The sequence below is a fragment of the Hoplias malabaricus genome, chromosome 1 (genome assembly GCF_029633855.1).
Source record: "Hoplias malabaricus isolate fHopMal1 chromosome 1, fHopMal1.hap1, whole genome shotgun sequence".
Lineage (NCBI taxonomy): Eukaryota > Metazoa > Chordata > Actinopteri > Characiformes > Erythrinidae > Hoplias > Hoplias malabaricus.
Genome location: NC_089800.1, coordinates 24258977 through 24278670, shown reverse-complemented (window position 1 = coordinate 24278670; position 19694 = coordinate 24258977). Strand labels below are relative to the sequence as shown.

The window sequence follows — 19694 nt, the reverse complement described above, 5'->3', positions numbered from 1 at the left end:
ATTATGAATCATCCACCTACAAAGCAGCCATGTCTGTTTACTGTGGTTACAGTGTGGTAGGGTGTACAAGTTTGGAAAGCATGACTATGTCATTAACTTGATTAGAATCATTACCTGTGGGCTAAAGACTTGCATTTATCATTCTAACACATAAGGTTTGAGTACTCGGGAACAGTTTTTAACAATAAGCTCAAGAATCTTGAATAGGTTTCTTAGCTCCAATATGACTGACTAGTCATAACATTGAGATATCTCTATGTGTTTTACCTGGCTAAAGAGATTAAAGGAATTGGTTATGTTCCAATTATTTGATTAGTGTGTTCCATATCTTGATACAAATAGCCATTTGGTATAAGAGCAACTTTATATTTAACTATGACGTTTCACAACAGTGCAATAGGCAACACAGTTATAAGTGAGTGCTCACACGCTACAATGGTTTGTTTGTAGCTCACGGTCTAGTAGCGCCCCCATGTGGATCACACCAATAACAAAGATTTCCCACCCTATATACACATATATTTACATATGTGTTATGTAAAGTATGCAACGTTTATAAGACATTGGTTAGATATATTTAGATTTACATTTGAGATGTTATTACATTAACAAGTATGCATAGACATTAAAAACACTATGCTGTTATTAAATTTTTTATTCTTTTGCAAAACCATAAACACATTTATCTTACCACACACATTGACACTTTCAGTGTAATATTGGGATTGCACTAACACAGTACCGTATAACTGTATAATATAAAATAAAATTATATATATATTTACTTAAATAAATCACATAAATAATACATTTAGTATTGACACTAAAACATCTTCAGAATAGAAACAAGGAATAATTTTCATTTATAAAAAGTTATCATTTTTTAGAAGATACACAAAACCCTGAAAACCGTATCAACGATTTTTATAAATGTAAAATACCATCAATGGCTGAGAACAATCACATATTCATTAAATCAGAAGAGCCAGACAACAACAACAACACCACAACCACCACCAACAACAATAATAATAACAACATCAATAATAATAATAATAATAATAATAATAATAATAATAATAATAATAAAATATACATAAAATGTAGTTTATTACAAATTGATTTTATAGTATAATCTTCTCATCATACTGTTGCAAATGTATGTATTTTGTGCCATAAATGTTTGCAAAAAATGCAGCACGTTTGTTTTAAGGTTTATCTCATTTTCTTTCCTAAGATTTAGCAAATAAATAGAAAATGTGCAACAGAATTCACAAAATTTTCTTTGTTAACCCAATTTTCATCAACAACGCGTGTCAAACTTTGGCTATGACTGTATATATTATATGCCTTCAGACTCTAAACATGAAACCTGCTTTCTTCCTCATCTTTGAGTTTCAGCAGTTTCTAGGTGTTCCTCGATGGCTCAGTCAGGTTATGTGGAAGTCTAATTTGGATTTTTACCGGCTTCACCGATTCCCTATCCTTCCAGTAACATGCTAATAAACAGAACACAATCTTGAGACTGATAAAGCCCAGTAGAGCAGCAATAGGCCACAGGCAAAGTAATGTCTGTTTCAGCACTATTCAAACTGGCCCACCCTGTAATGTAATACATTCAATAGGCATTACATTATTCTAGTTAGATTCTGGAATGTACTGACAAGATGTTGGTGTGTATTCCACTCTGACACAACAAGCCCTATACCTAGTAATCCTCATCAAGTCTATCAAGCAAATAGAGACCCCAGTAGGTTTCGGTCTCATCCTTTAACACAATCAGTTTTGTGGACTCCAGATTCACATGAACAATGTCCCCTTTCATCAGATGAACTACCCCAGACATGGACAGAGTTCCTGAACTCTGGTGCTGTGCTTCTAGGAGCTTACGGGTTTTTTGGCCTTTCATTTCCTTATTTGCAACCAAGGTGATTTTGACCTGTTCTCCCTTCGAACCATCTTTGGGAGTCAAGGTGACCTGGGTGTAGGTGAAGTAAAATCCTCTACGAGTGACTTTGACTGCGTTGTTCTGAAGGAGCAGGGAGGTGTTTTCACAGAAGCAAGTTTGACTGTGCATCCAGGAAATGTTGCCGTGTGATCCTGACAAAACAAACCACAAATATCCATTAGAATTAAACACCTAATCATTCATTCATGTTCTGTAACTGCTTTAGTTCAATACAGGGTCACAGTGGGTCTAGAGCCTACCAGGAATCACTGGGTGCAAGGAGGAAACATATCCTAGACAGGGCCCCAGTCCATCACAAGGCACCACACACTCACATATTCACTCACACACTTATCATTAACTCTTTTTTTGCATGGCTAATCCACCAACCAACCAACCCTGGAGCTGTGGAGCAGCAAAACTATCTGTTGTGACACTGTGCCAACCTGAACAGCAGAGAACATCATGAAATGCCCAAGGAGAAATAGCATTAGACAAACATTGGATTTGAGAGATTTCCAGATTAAGATGATAATAGTTATTTACACTATCAAAACTGGGAAGGCTCCTCCTAATCTTCCTCTAAAGTTCCTGTTGAGATTCCAGTCATCAGTTCAGTTTTAAACATTACCATTTCAGGAAATTTAAGATTCAGTCTGATCTCAGTGTCTAGGAGAATTCTATTTCTTATTACGCACTGGCGATTGCGGAATACTTTACTTACACCATCCATGCATGGCAAAGGAACCACAAATTAACTGTGTGGTGAACAATTTTCAGGACACCCACATGTGAGTATTTAACTGGTATAAGTTTGTCAGCCACACTTGTGCTCCTTGAGTCATACGCCGCAATGTCTCTCCTGGACAAAAGAACGCTGAGTCATAAACACAAATCTATAGTCTTTAATACAATTCAACACAGCTACAAGGCTAATCAATAAGATAGGTGAGTCCAATACTAAAGCCAATTTGCACCAAGTGTACACATTAAAGGGTGCCCTGAATTACAATGAATACATTTGTGGAATTTGAGAGACTCCCTTTTATAGAACAATTTACAGTTTGATCATTGTACTGAGGGAAGTGAATGTGGTGTTAGGAGTCTAGCCCAAAATCTGTCATTTACTAATATTGTGTGGCTTGATTGCTTGTGCAGGGAACCCCATTCTACCAGAGAGAATAACGATGTGATACCTATTACATTTCACCAACTACGAATACAATATGAAAGAAACATTAATTCATTCATTCATTCGTTCATTATCTGTAACCGCTTATTCAGTTTAGGGTCATGGTTGAAAAAAAAAGCAATAACAAAAAATTTACAAAGTTTTTTTTTTTTTTTATTACAAAATAAATACACGTAAAGCAATTAAAACCACAAAAGATTAACATATATGTGCTCTCCTATTGGTTCAGGAGGATTAGGGTAGGTTTTGGGGTTTTTTTTATGGGCAGCACTGATGTAGGTGTATCTGATTAACTGGCAGCTGGTGGTATTAAAAAACTTTGTGGAGGGCTTTTTCTCCTATCATTTCACACCTGTGTGTAATTTATGTAGGCCCACTGTTCAGTTGTGCAATGAAAATGACATAAATTACTTTTGTGGTATCGCTTATGATTTTAATGAGTAATAATGTGCCTTGAATTTGCGTGGGTTTATGGTCATTCATTCTTGAACAAAAAAGAGCTGGCTGTTGAAACCAGTGCATTTGCATATCAGGACTCTCAAACTGTATATATGTAAACATGCATGTCAATTACTCGATAAAAAAACTTCACCGTCTGAACCTGCATAAGAAAAGGGGGTTGTTGCATACCCAGCCTGATCTGCTGGAACACATAGGAGCGTTAGATCTCAGACAGTTTTTGTTCCATTTGTGTAGGCCCAAGCAATCAAACTAACCACAACTGCGCTGTGCAAACACCCACTCCAGAGGCAGAGGGGCAGATATTACGAGAGGAAAGACCACTAAAGGAACAGCTCTCCCCTCCACACAACACATATAGAAACAGGGCTGTGTCCTGTTCCACAGTGATTTACATATCCGCTGTACATTTGATGCTACATTCTCTCACCAGTAACTGTTCATCATTTTTAGAGACAGTTATTGACCTCTGAACATCTCTGAAATGTCGGAGCAATTAACTCGCTTCCTAGCAAATTTAACCTACATCGAAATTATGATTTTCTTGAATCAACATTTCGATGTTTGAAGAAGATTGCTGGCAAGATGTACCATAATTCACCACTGGCAAACATAATGAAACTCAGTGTTAAAAACATGCTTTGGGATTGGACATTCGTGGTCAGTGAGTAGGAGGTGCTGTAGTGGCAGGTTTCAGTTTTAAACGTAGTGTACTGTACAAATTATATTTTTAAACAAGGCTGCCTTTTTTCACATCTCTGAATTATTTCCCTGATGATTAATTTGTGTAGTAGGGGAATATGAAAGAGTTTGTTCTTCTCATTCAAATATGATTTCTTGATTTTGGAGCTCAGTCGTAATTGCTGTGTAGCTAAGTAACACTTCCTCAGGAACACAGAGGAAAAAAAAACAAAAAAAAAAAACGAGATCACCAGGCAGCTGAAAGTCCCAGCTGGGATTTTTGTTGAGGGTGAGGGCAAGGTGGAAGAAAAGAGAAAGAGATTACTTACCACTGTTGTGACGGCTTACAAGCTGGATGTGATTCATTGGGTCCTGGGATCCTTAAAATGAAAACAAAGCATTCATTTCACTCTCAGTTGATAAGCTGCATCTTTCATATGCATTTGTGCACTCACTAGCTGGCATACTATAATTTACACTCTTAAAAATAGAGGTGCTACAAAAATGCCATAGAAGAACAGCTTTTGGTTCCATAAAGAGCCATTTTTGCTAATATGATTCAATGGGTAAAGCCTTAAAATCAACTTTAAAACATTTGAAAGGTGCTACACATCTCTTACACAAACATGGTTCTTTATGGAAACAAAAGTGGTTCTTATATGGCATTCCTCAAAGAGCCCTTTCAAGAACCTTTTGTAGAACAACTGTAAACTTTAGTGACCTTAGCATGACTTCATGTGGCAACAAGTAAGGTGAGGAATTTTGCTCATGAAGTGATTGCAGTGGCATTATGTAATAATTGCAAGAGCAATGCAAGAGCATTTTCAGTGACAGCACACTGGTAGAATGCAGAGAATGCGTTTTGCTTTTACTGATCATATCCCAACACAACATGTTTGAATTCTTTTTATTGTCTATCAACATACATTTGCCTTTGATACTAAATGTGTTTTCTATGGTCACATTTATAAAAGAATTGTTCTGATTGCATGTGCTAGGGTTGAAATGCTAACAAGACAATTTCTCACCTTTAGAGTACTCATGGATAGGAGTCTCTGGAAGAAGAAAAAACTCATAGTTATATCACTGAATAATGTATACAATGTCTGCACATATTTGGATTTTGGTCAATAATATTAAATAAAATCACAGTTTTGACCTCAATCTTATGCAAAACTGCACATTTTACATCATTGTAAAGACACACTATTATGATCAACAAACTGTAATATGGAAGCCCGTTTCTGACACATAAAATAATAATTAAAAAAGGCATTTTTTTTTCATTAATATGCAAGTTGCTATCTCAAAATTTTGAGATACTAAGTCAATATATTGAGATAGCAGCTTGCATATTAATAATTAAAAAAAAGGTGACTTTATAAATTTTATTTTATGTGGCAGAAATGGGCTTCCATACTGTAGCCCCCCATTCACACTAGCAGGCGCCAAAGTGAAAATTGTCCAGTAATTTCCTGTGGAAGAACACGATTTGTAGCTGCGATTCAGTGACAAGCAACAAATCAAGCTGAGATTTTCTCAATTTTAAGCAAATGAGTAATGACACGATGAAGCAACATTGTAAATGATTGGCTGCAAGTTGTGGACAAAGGGTCCGAAATTTGGCCAGTTTCAACTCTCTGAACACGCACCCCCCGCAACAGTGCGAGTGGCCTCATCACACCCACAAGAGAAAAACTTATATTCTGCTAGTGTGAACTCATGGAAGTCAATTACACATTTATAAGAGATACATTACCTTCTGTTTTGTTCGTCATGCCTTTTCTGGGTCCCACAACGAGCACTATTGCCATAACCATCACAGCCACTGACAGCAAACAACACCATCCCACCAAGAAGTTGAATCTGGGGTTTCTTTGGTTGTGCATTGCTTCCTAGATCCAACAGAGAGAGAGAGAGTAATTAGGAAATAAGAAACACAATAATAAATAATTAGTCTTGTAAAAGCATGTATTCTAGAGAGGATCTTACTGTCTTTGGGATAGAGTAAAACTGAGAGTATTCACATGTGGACCTTGAAGATGTAAGGTGTTTCAGGGAGTGCTGAATCAGTGCTGTGATGTGACATGACATGAAAAAGCAGAGGCATCTCTCTGTTTGGTTTTTTACCTTTTCATAGGTGATTTCCCTCTCTAGCCACAAAGAATTCACCTACAGGTGACTGAAACATCCCACAGTTGGTCTTAGAGAACTAGCATCTGGCATGCATTTAGGTCTTAGGGAATTCTTCTCAAAACTTTTGATTTCTCTCCACTGTGGGTGTAATATCCAGTTTCAAGATATACATTTTTGCATTTTGGAACTGGTAAATGGTAAAGAGTGCATTGATGAATAGCCAGAGCATCACATAAAATGCTCATGTTTTTTTGCTAGGAAAGATTTCCAAGAATGTTCAGAGTTCCCATTCGAAAAACCACTCAGCAGACACAGCATTTTTTCCAAGAATTCCCTCATCTACTTACATCTATCTTATCTAGTTAATTGATCAACCAGAAATATTTACATTATATGAATGGCTAAATAATGGAAATCTTTTGATTTTGTGCTCACATCAAAAACTGACTAATGCCAGTAGGCTGCTGAAATGTATAAATGATGTAAAGTAGCATCTCTTTCTGAGTTTTTTTCCACACTCTCTTTTCTTTTATTGGCTATGTCCATAGTAAGTGAGTCAAAGTGACCTTTTCTGTTTTTGTAATTAGATTTAACTGAAAATCCAACCTGTTTCATTAACATGTTATTCTTAGAAAATCCTGTATCTCTTATATTATTTAATCACACCATGTTATGTCATATCATCAGACTGCTTTATGTTTAGGTGCAAAATCAGAGAGATCAGTCTTGGGCACCTGAAGCAACAAGTTACTCTCCAAACCCATTCATTAATAAACAGCACTGCAGCACTTAGACACGGTCTTAAATGGCAAATGCAATGGCTAGATTTTAAAGGTAATATTCAGTTATTTAATCAAAAAATCTAAATCAGATGACAAAGAGACTGCACTCACCTCAGTTTGTTCTGTAGGGCACAGACCCTGTGAACCAATGTGAGTTTGTTCCAGTGTCACACTTCAGTTCTTTCCTAAGGATTTCCCCTTCTTCATTCTATATTGAGCATTCTAACTTTCTGTATATCTCTCACACTCACTTTCTGTCTCTCTCTCTTCCTCTCTCTCTCTCTCTCTCTCTCTCTTCCTCTCTCTCTCTCTCTCTCTCTCTCTCTCTCTGTGTCACACGGTGGTTTAAAAGCAGGTCATATCGCAGGAGCGATTTAGATAAATACACCTCTGTAAATGGCCATTTCCCAGGGTCTGCCTCTGGTCAACACACATTGTATTGACATTTTTAAATCAATCTGATGTGTCTGAGTCCTTCACACTTCTGGGAAATGGTCTGTTGTCAAAAAGTACAAAAATGAATCTTGGACATTTGTGGTCACTCACTCACACTTCACTCACTTTCTCACAGTTTTAATGTTTAATCCAGGGGCCCTAGATAATGCTTAGTTTGATCAGTTTAACATACTACATGTAACAAGAATGAAATATATGAAAGATGTTATATTACATTCATTATATTTACTCTGAACTGAAATCCATGCCATTTGAATCATCTTCTATTTCCCTTCAGGTTATAACCAGTCACACAACTCTGTATAACCTGTTAACAAGTTATAATTCATCCTATACATTGTTGCTGTCAAAAAACCCTCATATGTCCACTTTATGACAATAAAAAAGCAACAGTTTTCTATTTTCACTGTGATAATAATTCATTAAATACAGACCTATGTAAGACTGGAAATAACTGTGACTGAATGTTTAAAATATTCAGGTAAAGCGACCTGTTTGCCAACAAGTTCTTTATGTCAGGAATATGCACTGCACTCTAGGACAAGCTCCCAATCCAGTCCAACAGCAAATACTCGACAAACTATTATTTATGTATTTTGCTCATTCTGTTTTTGGCAAAATCTCAAAAAATGCTGTTGCTCTTTACACCATGAGCATGTTCATAGATCTGTTCAAAAACTGCTTTGAGGCAAATGTTTTTCATCAACTTAATGATGTTTTGTTCCATCCTGAAAAGTTATAGTCTGGAGGTATGAAGTTTTGTCCTGCTCCTACTTGGAGAAATCTAAGATTTACAAAGTGTGCAACATTTTGTCAGAGCCATTTGGGATTCTCTGCAGCTTGTATAGCTGATTTTATGGGACATCCCCATTAAACCCACTTGTACTTTCCTGCAAAGACACACAGGCACAACACATCTCTCCTACACACACATACACACAAACACACACACACACAAACACACACGCTGGTGCTGTCCCTAAGCCATGTCCTTCACAAAAGTCATCCCGGTAGCCATAAACAAAAACATATGATTCAGATAAGATACACACTTAATAACAATCTTATTGAGGCTTTCAGTTATTTTCCCTGTTCATTTCTTATAAAACATTTTATTCTCTTTTATTCTGCCACTGTATATTTTTTTCAGCATGTTGTAAATATCTGATTTAAAAAAAAATGTTTTTACCTTCTTTTGCATTGTCACACAGTGATCAGTAGAATGGGGATGAAATCAGAGAACAAAGTGAAAGTAAATATTATAAAATGAGCTAATTCCAGACTGATATGTAATATATATTGGATTTGATAAGGCAGGTTAAATATTTGCATATCAGGGATTTTTTTTAAATTCATTTGACTCACCGATCGTTACATTTACTTCCACTGACCTAAGACAGACATAACATGGGGATAATAGCATCAAAGGAACAAAACAGCAGTTATCAAGAAGTTTCATGACAGGGAAGGACAGATGGGAGCCAGGGCTGAAAAGTTGAAAGTTTATGTGGGTAGAAAAGCTTTGTGTGGGAATTTTCCTTTTTTTTTATTTGCAAAAGGGTGCATCTTTCTGATCAAGACCTTGCAGCACAGACAAAGAGTCTTTCTGTTTTCAATTGTAGGGGAGTGGGAGATAGAGAGAGAGAGAGAGAGTGGAAGAAGTACATCTGCTGAAGTATGAAACCGATGCTGAATTCAATTTCTGTGGACAGAACAAGTAATTTGACATTCCTCTTGTGGTTGACAACATGGTTGTGAACTGCTTTCTGTATTTCCCCAGTGCATGCAAGTGTGGCCCAATTTTTGCCACTCATCTGACTGAACAACTTTTAACATGACAAACACATCCTCTAAGAGGTCAGAGGTTTCACCCCATAACCCCTATTCACTCTCATTACTAATTACTCACTCCCATGACAGCTCACTTAAGCTAAATCTCACACCACTCAGCACTGTTTCATGGTCTCCCAAAATTAACAGTCGCTCTAAATGGCAGTAGTATTTGTGGCCACAAGCTCTGAACGACTGGTAGCTGGAGACAAGCTCAAAGCTGGCAGACAACTCAGTGCTATGGGTCTGAAATTATGTGTTGCTGTTAATAAGTAATTTCTGAGAAAAGGAAATAGACAAGAAAATTTGCGAACCATGAAAAACATGTTGGTGTTGAACAATAGTCTAGCTATCCCAGACCATACATAAACATCACTGTATTTAGGAATTTGCAGAAAATGCAACCGACTTGTAAGACATATGTCACCACATATTTCTTTGAAAAGCTGAAAGCAAGTCTCCCAAAAAGTGGAAGCTGTAAAATACATATTAACACATATGTGTAAACAAGAATATTATATTTAGTTGGTGAGGCGTCTATGAACTTCCCCACTCAATGTTTCTGGATTTTGTTTTCTGACAGTGGAAACCTATATTTTCTGCTAACTTTGATGTGTTGTAGAGATACAGTACTGTACAGAAGTCTTAGGCATCTATGATAATGATATGTATTTTAACTAATGCCTTCTCAGTGAGTGTGGTGCTTGTATGAAGTTGTATATAATCACAGCAAATAGAAAAAATAATAATATAAAACATATAAGAAATGTAAGATCATTTGTTTCTATAAAGTAGTAGGTGAGAGTGAGTTTGAAGAACAATGTTTTGTTCAGATTCTCCTTGATTTGCATGAATTTGTTAAATCCATAGCACACATTATTTAAAATCATTATTCATTAACCGCTAAAACTAGGTACTGGATGATCACCTCAAATAATACGGACCCCACAAGAGAGATTTGGACAAAGTTAAACCAACACATTCACACATAGAATTATTTATAATGTTATTTGGTTTTATTCTAATGTGGGCGTTAATTGTTGTTTGTTTGTTTGCTTTAGCAAATAAACACGTACTACTCAGATAAATAGATTTTTAAATCTCAGTCTCTGCACAGCAAATTCTCCAGTGTTAAATCAACACCATTAGTGTTAACTTAACACTGAGAGTGTTAAATTATTACACTAACAGTGTTAATCTAACACTAATAGTGTTGATTTAATACTGGTGAATTTACTGTGTGGTGCCTAAAAATTTTCCGCAGTAATATATATTGTACACAGATCCCAAAACTTTTTAGGGAAGAGGTTTGAATGTCAGAAAACTCACAAGTATGGCAAAAAGAAGTGAAAATGACCAGCATGCCACTTTTGTTTTTCAAACATCATTTGCTGAATTCTGATGGTTTTTATGATGAAATATATATATAACCAATGAACACCTCACTGAGAGTTCGGATTGATATATATTACAGTTTATTTGACTGATATGTTGAACTTTGATCTTATACATCTGGACAATCAACAGGATTACAAAGTTTAGACAAGAGATAAGAATCTTCAGCACTGGATCATTGAGTTCAGTAATGGTCTCTCGTCATTGCTGCTGAAATATTAATGAAGTAAGAGTTACCAGTAGAGAACCAGAAAGGCATCAGTGTGTAAAAATATGAATAATGCTTATGACTTTTTAATATTATTATATGAAAAGGACAGGAATATTTAACACTATAGCTTTGAAAAATTGTTGTTACCTGCTCAGGTTATTACATCCAGTTTACAGAACTCTGAAAAAGCAAATAGGTATTTTCATTTGAATGGGATTGTCATTGGAATGGCATTAGAAAATTAGTGCAAGTCTTCATTATACATTGTTTGATTGCACATTACCATGTGGCAGTGTTTGTAGGGCCACATAGCATCTATACAAACTTAAACTTTCTTTAAAAACTTCTTTAAAAATGTTCTTAAAACTGAATAATCATATACAAAAGTTTACATCTCTAGAAATGTTGGGTGACAGAGTTTTTTCACCAGAAAGTGTTATGATATACCACTGAAATGATATAGCACTTTAACTTCTGCTTATGAGGTAAAATATAATCAACAGTAAAACAGAACTCGCTTTATCTAAGGACCACATAGAAATTGTTCACTTTTGTTTGACCTGTCCTATTCTCAGCATTATGTCACTGCAAGTTAAACTGAGCTACAAAGTCTATGTCACATTACCCCAGAAAATATCATAATGTACCACCCAATACCAGAAGAAATCAATACTGTCTGACATTGATATTTTGTCAGTTTGACATCAGAGTTGGCAAATTTATGTTTGATAAAATGTGACATCTGCAAAAATATGTGTTTTATGAACACTGTATTAAATGTTACACATACTACTACTACTACTACTACTAATAATAATAATAATGAGTCTTCCACACAGGACAATATAGTATTATATTTCTTAACACACCTTTTGTCTGCTGTGGTATCACAAACTGGTCAAAGATCAAAAGGCATTCCATTCTGGACTTAAACTTCTCCACCAGCTCAGCTCGGCCTTCCTGGCTACGTGCTGCAAGGAGAAACAGATGGTTTTCAGATGGTTTTTCCATGTGATTTGCATTATTGTAAACTTATATGTGCAAGCGTAAACACTCTAACTGTACATAAAGTATCATGTATAAAATGAATGAATGAGTGTGGTAAATACCCCAGGTGTATTGACTGAGCATTTTAGTGATTTTCCTGCTCAGACATATCTATTAAACCTGGGAATGTAAAACCATTCAGGTATATTGTAGCAGGGAAATCCCTAAACTGTCCTTGGGCTGAATGCAAACGTAGTTTTAAAGTGCAGGTCACCTGCTACACAACAATAGGGGCTTAATATATACAATACAATAAAACTGAAATAAGTGCAGTAAGATTATGCGTGTTTTTTTTTTGTGTTGATCTTCTCTCTTTCTCTCTCTCTTTTAGGTTATGTCACAAAATAAACTTCAATGTTAATAAATACAGTATTGAATAAGGCATGAGGTGACTGACAGAACAACATAATTCGGAGAAAGGCATTCTCGGTATCCAGCTTCAGCAGCAGCAGACACGAGGGACAGTTCACCCACTTGCCATCAAACGCTAGTCCAAGACGATCTGTAAATACAGTAAGAATAATATACTTGTATCAGATTTAAAGGGCTGTCATTCTACATTTTACTTTACATTTTTATCTTCTCAGGGTCCAGTTACCATCAGTAATGATGTTTGTGTAGGTTTTTTAAGCTAATAAGGCTACATGACACCTACAGAATCCTTTCATTACGACTGAAAAATGTTTGTAAAGGCTTATTTCATCTATTAGCATTTGTCGTACTGCTTGTGGTAGTGCTTTTAAGTCTGTTTTATCTACAAATTGTTACCACATCTGATACTTCCTTGAATAAGCCTTTATAAGGGTTAATGTGGTTTTGATGAAACGCTTATGTAAATGTATATAAAATGCCCTGAAGTAAAGTGTTTATGAAACATGTTTAAGTTCGGTTATGGAATGTCAAACTGCCAGTGGCACAAAAGCTGCCCCTGGTCAAATAATTTTTTACTGATTCAAATTTTAAACACATAAAACTGAAATAAACACCCGTTATTTAACCAGCAAAATGTATATCTTAGGTTCTCTTGTCGTTATGTAATTTGACTAGGGTTGTCCAAACATTTGTGTCCGCTTGAATATGTAAATGTGTTGGTTTTTATTATGTCACAAAACTGAGAGGTGGAAAGAGACTGGGGAAGTCAGTGGTATCTTTAGAACCTTTCAAAAGGGCAAGAACATTATATTTTCCATGATAAGGCCCTAGAGAGAGAACAGAGATATGTTATAGGCAACATCACTAAATATATAGGTATGTGTGAAATCTTACCCCCCTCTTCCATGAGTGGATCCAAGTCTGGGTCAATCTTGTATGTCCAGGACATGATCTTACACTCTTCTGCTCTGTAATCATATGTTTTTTCAGGTTGGTTTCTGTATATCTGCTATACACTAAACCAATGACTTGTAATAATTTTAGCATTAGCATAAATATACAAAAAGCATCTAACTGCAAAACTGCTTAATTAAAAAAGCAAGGTAGTGTCGCTGTCACACAGCTCCAGGGCCCTGGGGCAGTGGATATTAGCCCCGCTCCGGGTGACTGTCTGTGAGGAGTTTAGTGTGTTCTCCCTGTGTCCACGTGGGTTTCATCTCATGGTCCAAAAACACAGGTTGGTAGGTGGATTAGTGACTCAGAATGTGTCTGTAGGTGTGAGTGAATGTGAGTGTCATCCTGTGAAGGACTCCAGGGTGTGTTTTGCAAGCACCCTGGTGTTCTGTGTAGGAACTGAATAAGCGGTTTTACAGGCAATGAATGAATGAATGCATTCTATGTACACTCATGAGTTTGTCCCATTTCAGATTCTGTGTTTTGTTGATTTTCTAAGTGAAAGTAAGAACACATCCACTACAGGGAAAACAATATACCACAAAGTATGCCATCATTCATTTATTGTCTGTAACCCTTATCCAATTCAGGGTCGTGGTGGGTCCGGAGACTACCCAGAATCACTGGGTGCAATGTGGGAACACACCCTGGAGGGAGTGCAGGTCCTTCACGGGGCGATACACACACTCACACATTCACTTACACATAAGGACAATTTTGAGTCACTAATCCACCTACAAACGTGTGTTTTTGGACCGTGGGAGGAAACCGGAGCACCCGGAGGAAACCCACACAGTGTGGGAGAAGTGAGGCTTAAAATAGTAACTATATTTGAACTAGAGTAAAGCCTACACTCTACTAGATGTTGGAACCTTATTGTCAGGATTTGAATGCTTTTAGCAAAGATCATTAGTGAGCGCAAGTACAGATGTTGGATGACTTGTTCTAAATCAAAAACCTCATTCCAATTCATCCACCATTGGACAAAGCTCCAGACACTCCATAGAACAAAGTTTCACTGTTCCACAATGTTGAGGGGGCTTTACACCCATCTAACTAATGCTTGTCATAGGGCATGCTGACCTTAGACTCATGTGCAGAGTCCCAGTCCATTTCACAATTAGCAGTGAAGATTACACCGTCTCTGTGAGTACAACTGAAGGTCTGTGTCCAGAGTGGGTTTATTAAGTATATTGGGTATCTACAACTGTTTGGGGATATGGTGTATTTTGTAATAAGTCCAGTTACAGGCTGACAGTTATTTTTGTTTAAATCATATTTTTTGCATGGGTAAATGTAGTTGTAGCATATATTTTATCACTCACTCATTTATGGCAGCAGTCATTATCACAGAATCATTCGCTCCCTTGTGCAGTTCAGCGATGGAGTTGTCTATCGGCTTATACACTGCAATGTCCTCTTCATCCCAGGAAGCTACTCCAATGAAATACCACTTTCCCATGTACTGTATTGGAAAGAAAAGCACTGTCAAGTTTTTTGTCATTACAATAAATTAAGTGAAAATAAGTTAATTCAGATGCAGAGGACACATTCACAAAAGGCATTTTCCCCCACCCATGTTTAGGGCACCATTATTGTTTAATATTTTGAATATAAACTCTGCCATAAATTTTGCACAGGTCAGATATTTCGATATTAGGATAAATTCAGCAGGTACTATGTAGACATGATATGACATGAGTTTTTTCATTGTGAAGGACGTGTATTTGTTTTCAAAAGTATGTCCCTGTAATTAAATATGAATATAATTATTAATATATGTGTGTTTCTTCATTCTGGTAAATACAGCATTTTGCTATATTTTTTAAAGACACTTATGTTCATGCACTAGTATCACAAATAGCTAATCAATAAGGGATTCATTATACTATTAATATGCCATTTCATATCTTCATAAAATATTCAATATACAATTGCAATAATGCAATGAAGTATAGTTGAGATATGATTGACAATTACATATTAGTCAAATGCCCCATTTTGGCAATTTCCTGATGTTGTAAATGCATGGGATTGTTACATGTACTTTCATTAAATGATGATTTACTTAATAGTGCCTTTGTGAAAGTCTCCCATCGAGTCTTACCTTGTCATTAGTAAGAAGGCCTTGGCTGGACAGAGGAGCTGGAGGAAGACATGGCACTAGAATCTTTGCCGCTGCATAAATAATTCCCAGTAATATGTCATACATCTCTCCAGCTCTGAGACACACTGCTCTCTCGGCACTGTCTGATGTCCAGCTCCAATTTAAATAAACTGTGGGGTCATTCACCTTGCTCAGTGTTGTCAGACCTGTTAATAATTACTGATGTGCTTTTGCAGTTTACATAATCCGTGCATATGTCTGTGCATATGTCCACAGTTTCCTGAATAAATGCTGCTAGTTTTCCATGACATTTCCTTTTTCCCCATGAGATGTATTCTTCAACATCTTAGCATTTGTCCAGCTTAATCCTTATTATAGCTGGAAACAATGAAAAAGAGTTCTCACTGAGAAGCAAACAACCACCAAAAAGTGAAAAATCTGAAAAGTGAATCTGAAAGTGAACACCTCTGAATTTATCCCAGCACTTCAGAATTTAACAGAACACCTCTAAAGTTAACTGAACAACTCTGACATTAACTGCACACCTCTAAAGTTAACTGAACTGCATTTCAGTTCACTGCCTCGCTCAATCAATCACTATCTCACTCACAAAATTGTCACACTCATTGGACACACTGATTAATATTGAAATAGTAATGGGTGTGAACTTTAAACATAAAAAAACGAATGATAAATACCACGTTACCGTAGACGTAAAATGTGTTATTGTATAAAAGTTGTTTATATTTTCTAAATTTTTACAAATGTTCATCAGCATTCTGGAATGAATCTCTTTTATTATATAGAAACTAAAACATATAAACATTTGAAGTTTTGTGCCAGCAGTGTTTATATATAGATTTATACCTGTTTTTTTATTGTGTTCCAGTCACATCTCCAGTCAGAGAATGTATAGTTATTTAGATATTTACCATAATTACTAAGCACTATGGTCGTATCTGCCATACTTCTGTGAAGATTACTTAATGAGCTAGTTGTAGAAAAGTTGTAAATGATTACATGTGGTGGTCAGTTTGTATTGACTGAGCACACAAAGCAAACATCTGGATGTGTATTCTAGCTTTTAAACTTTGTGCTCATCTTTAGGGGTAATTGGCATAAACTGAAAAGAGAGAAACATGTGAAATTGTTGCAACATATGAAATGTTTACGAAAGATCAGCAAATAAACATCATTTACATTTTCAAGTACTTTTAAATGGAAGGACTTTACTATAATGTGATCCCTTCTTATGGAGTAAACAACTGACAAAATATAAAACAGCGATGATACAAAGATACACCACAACACTGGTTTATATTCAGTTCCAGTTTTGTTTGCTCTAAACTGGTGACCCAATAGAAAGAGAATATGACCTAAAGTAGAGTCATCAGGAGTTTAATGCTTAAAAAAGATCAGAGTTAAAAAGTTGTAATTCTTACATTATAAAATATATTACATTTAAATACTTTATATTATTCATAGTTTATGTCTGAAGAACTGAGACCTATGCAAACAAACAAGTACATTTTGAAAATAAAATTCCTAACCAGAGGGGCAGATAGAGCTCAAATGAGAATATGATTTGCTCAATAAGGTCAGCAGATCACTTCAAACAACAGCCTTATCTGAATGCTCTGCTGACCTTTTAACTTCAGGGTGATTTCCCTGTGGATCATTATGTGTGATCTTAACTTATTTAACCCTCTTCTGAAATGTGAATTTCTCATTTAGTCACTATTTATTAACAACATGGACGGCACGGTGGCGCAGCACGTAGTGTCACAGTTGTTGTGGGTGACTGTCTGTAAGGAGTGTGGTGTGTTCTCTCTGTGTCTGTGTGGGTTTCCTCCGGATGACTGTCTGTGAGGAGTGTGGTGTGTTCTCTCTGTGTCTGTGTGGGTTTCCTCCGGATGACTGTCTGTGAGGAGTGTGGTGTGTTCTCTCTGTGTCTGCGTGGGTTTCCTCCGGATGACTGTCTTTGAGGAGTGTGGTATGTTCTCTCTGTGTCTGTGTGGGTTTCCTCCGGATGACTGTCTTTGAAGAGTGTGGTGTGTTCTCCCTGTGTCTGCGTGGGTTTCCTCCGGATGACTGTCTTTGAAGAGTGTGGTGTGTTCTTCCTGTGTCTGCGTGGGTTTCCTCCGGATGACTGTCTTTGAAGAGTGTGGTGTGTTCTTCCTGTGTCTGCGTGGGTTTCCTCCGGGTGACTGTCTTTGAAGAGTGTGGTGTGTTCTTCCTGTGTCTGCGTGGGTTTCCTCCGGGTGACTGTCTGTGAGGAGTGTGGTGTGTTCTCTCTGTGTCTGCATGGGTTTCCTCCAGATGACTGTCTGTGAGGAGTTCTATTTTGGTGTGTGTCACCCTGCGAGGAACTGACGCCCCCTCCAGGGTGTGTTCCTGCCTAGCGCCCAGTGATTCCGGGTGGGCTCTGGACCCACCGATACCCTGAACTGTTCCAGACAATGGATGAATGAATGAATTAACAACAATAGCACTGAACTATGTAGAAATAATATTATACTTACACAAAAATGACAGAACAACATTTAGTTTCATATTGAGTGTAGAATCAATTGGATTTTAAAAAACAAAAAAACATTGGTGTTCTTCCAGAGTTCCCCCGCGAACACAGTGACAACTTATCTCAAAATCACCAATAATTCCACTTCCAGGAATAGTAGGCCTTACTCACCTCACTAAAAACACCTCCATTACTACAAAGGGACTGCGTAGAAAATGCTATTTCTACACCGTTAACCTAAATATGGATATAAATTCATAAACCCCAAAGGTATTAGTAAAGGTGTGAGTGTGATTCACCCTGTGAAGGACTGGCGCCCCCTCCAGGGTGTGTTCCTGCTTTGCGCCCAGTGATTCTGGGTAGGCTCTGGACCCACCGCCGCCCTGAAGTGGATAAGGGTTACAGAAAATGAATGAATGAAACTCAAATGTCAGAAGTATGCACACACACTACTTCATTTAATATTTGATAGAACTCCAAAATATGCATGTCATGTACTCAATACCATTTAGTACTATTACTCATTTGTAAAGTATTTTAACTACATATTGTATATTGTCTAAACTTAGTTTTTAAAATTTCTTCTAAATTTCTCCTAAATTGCAAATAAATTCCTTCATTGTCTATTATCATCACAGGGCACTGCACACTTATGGACACTTTTGTATGACCGTCCACCTACCAGTTTTTGGACTGTTGGAGAACACACCAAACTCCGTGACCCGATGCAAGTCTCAAACTCACAACCCCAGGACACTGGAGCTGTGTGACAGCAGGGCTAACTGTTGTGCCACTGCCCCTCCCAGTGAAATAATCACATGAACTAGTCCGCATGAAATTCAGTAATAGCAGTGAACCCTAGACCATGAACATTGCTGCACACTGATGCTAAATGTGTGACTTCAGACTTCATACCGCCATTTAAGTTCAGTTAAATCTGTCATAAAAAGCTATTTTTACTTAAAACCACAATCTGATAAATGCAATCTTTACAGTTTCACAAACTTGAAAGGAGGACATTTTTGAAGATCATTGAATTGTTAAATTGAGTGTAACTTTCAATATATTTTAAGTTGGAATCACTAAATCCAGTAAATTACTTTGAACAATAGGGTTTACAGTAAAAAAAAATTTCTTACATAAAAACTATACAAATATATATATATATATATTATATTATATATTATTGTAATTTCTTACAAAAAAAATACTGGGAATGGTCTTTCAGTAAAAGTACATTTTAACCATTATATTTGGTTTGGTGCTGTAACAGACTTAATCCATATTATAATCAGTTACAATTAAAAATGGGGTAGCACTATTAAAATACACAAAATATGTCTTAGATATAATCAAAGTTTACTACTCTTACATTTAAAATACACCTTACACTTTAAAGTATACATTTATAAACTGAAAGGTGAGCTAATTTAATCACAAGAAGTATGGAAATAGTACACTTACAGGTATAATACTAGTACACTTATATTAGTGTTATTTTTACTACTACATAAAGTATACTTGGGAAATATACTTCAAATTAAGTTTACTTAATAAAATCCATTCATTCATTGTCTGTAAACCTTATCCAGTTCAGGGTCGTGGT

The 19694-nt window shown here is 36.5% G+C and overlaps 3 protein-coding genes across 4 annotated transcripts in view; 1 reads left to right on the top strand and 2 right to left on the bottom strand.

Moving 5' to 3' along the window:
• gabbr1a (gamma-aminobutyric acid (GABA) B receptor, 1a) overlaps positions 1 to 12628 on the top strand; it is a 97094-nt gene extending 84466 nt beyond the window's left edge. The window contains exon 25 of the mRNA XM_066660064.1: positions 12469 to 12628. The gene's annotated coding sequence lies outside the window, so the exon portion shown is untranslated. The remainder of the gene's footprint in view (positions 1 to 12468) is intronic.
• lta (lymphotoxin alpha (TNF superfamily, member 1)) lies at positions 679 to 10808 on the bottom strand. The gene is made up of 5 exons (XM_066660077.1): positions 9020 to 10808; positions 6040 to 8846; positions 5309 to 5335; positions 4610 to 4660; positions 679 to 2100 (listed from the first exon to the last, which is right to left on the bottom strand). The coding sequence occupies exons 2-5, from the start codon at positions 6167 to 6169 to the stop codon at positions 1709 to 1711; spliced, it is 600 nt and encodes a 199-aa protein (XP_066516174.1). The 5' UTR covers positions 6170 to 8846; positions 9020 to 10808; the 3' UTR covers positions 679 to 1708.
• apom (apolipoprotein M) lies at positions 10943 to 15727 on the bottom strand. Of its 2 annotated transcripts, none has more exons than XM_066660090.1 (7): positions 15571 to 15727; positions 14789 to 14928; positions 13404 to 13477; positions 12535 to 12639; positions 11960 to 12061; positions 11238 to 11270; positions 10943 to 11089 (listed from the first exon to the last, which is right to left on the bottom strand). In XM_066660090.1, exons 1-6 carry the CDS (start codon positions 15673 to 15675, stop codon positions 11242 to 11244), a joined length of 555 nt encoding a protein of 184 aa, XP_066516187.1. In that variant the 5' UTR covers positions 15676 to 15727; the 3' UTR covers positions 10943 to 11089; positions 11238 to 11241. The 2 variants fall into 2 exon arrangements, with proteins under 2 accessions (XP_066516187.1, XP_066516196.1); XM_066660099.1 differs by having other exon boundaries at positions 10943 to 11086.
• Positions 15728 to 19694: the final 3967 nt, after the last annotated feature.

Coding starts and splice junctions, on each gene's coding strand:
- lta (XM_066660077.1), bottom strand. CDS start 6,169: ATGCACAACCAAAGAAACCCCAGATTCAACTTCTTGGTGGGATGGTGT. Junction 4,661..5,308: donor TATCCATGAGTACTCTAAAG/GTGAGAAATTGT, acceptor TTTCATTTTAAG/GATCCCAGGACCCAATGAAT. Junction 2,101..4,609: donor TGTAAGCCGTCACAACAGTG/GTAAGTAATCTC, acceptor TTGTTTTGTCAG/GATCACACGGCAACATTTCC.
- apom (XM_066660090.1), bottom strand. CDS start 15,675: ATGTATGACATATTACTGGGAATTATTTATGCAGCGGCAAAGATTCTA. Junction 14,929..15,570: donor GCCTTCTTACTAATGACAAG/GTAAGACTCGAT, acceptor TTTCCAATACAG/TACATGGGAAAGTGGTATTT. Junction 12,640..13,403: donor TCCACTCATGGAAGAGGGGG/GTAAGATTTCAC, acceptor CTGTATTTACAG/ATCGTCTTGGACTAGCGTTT.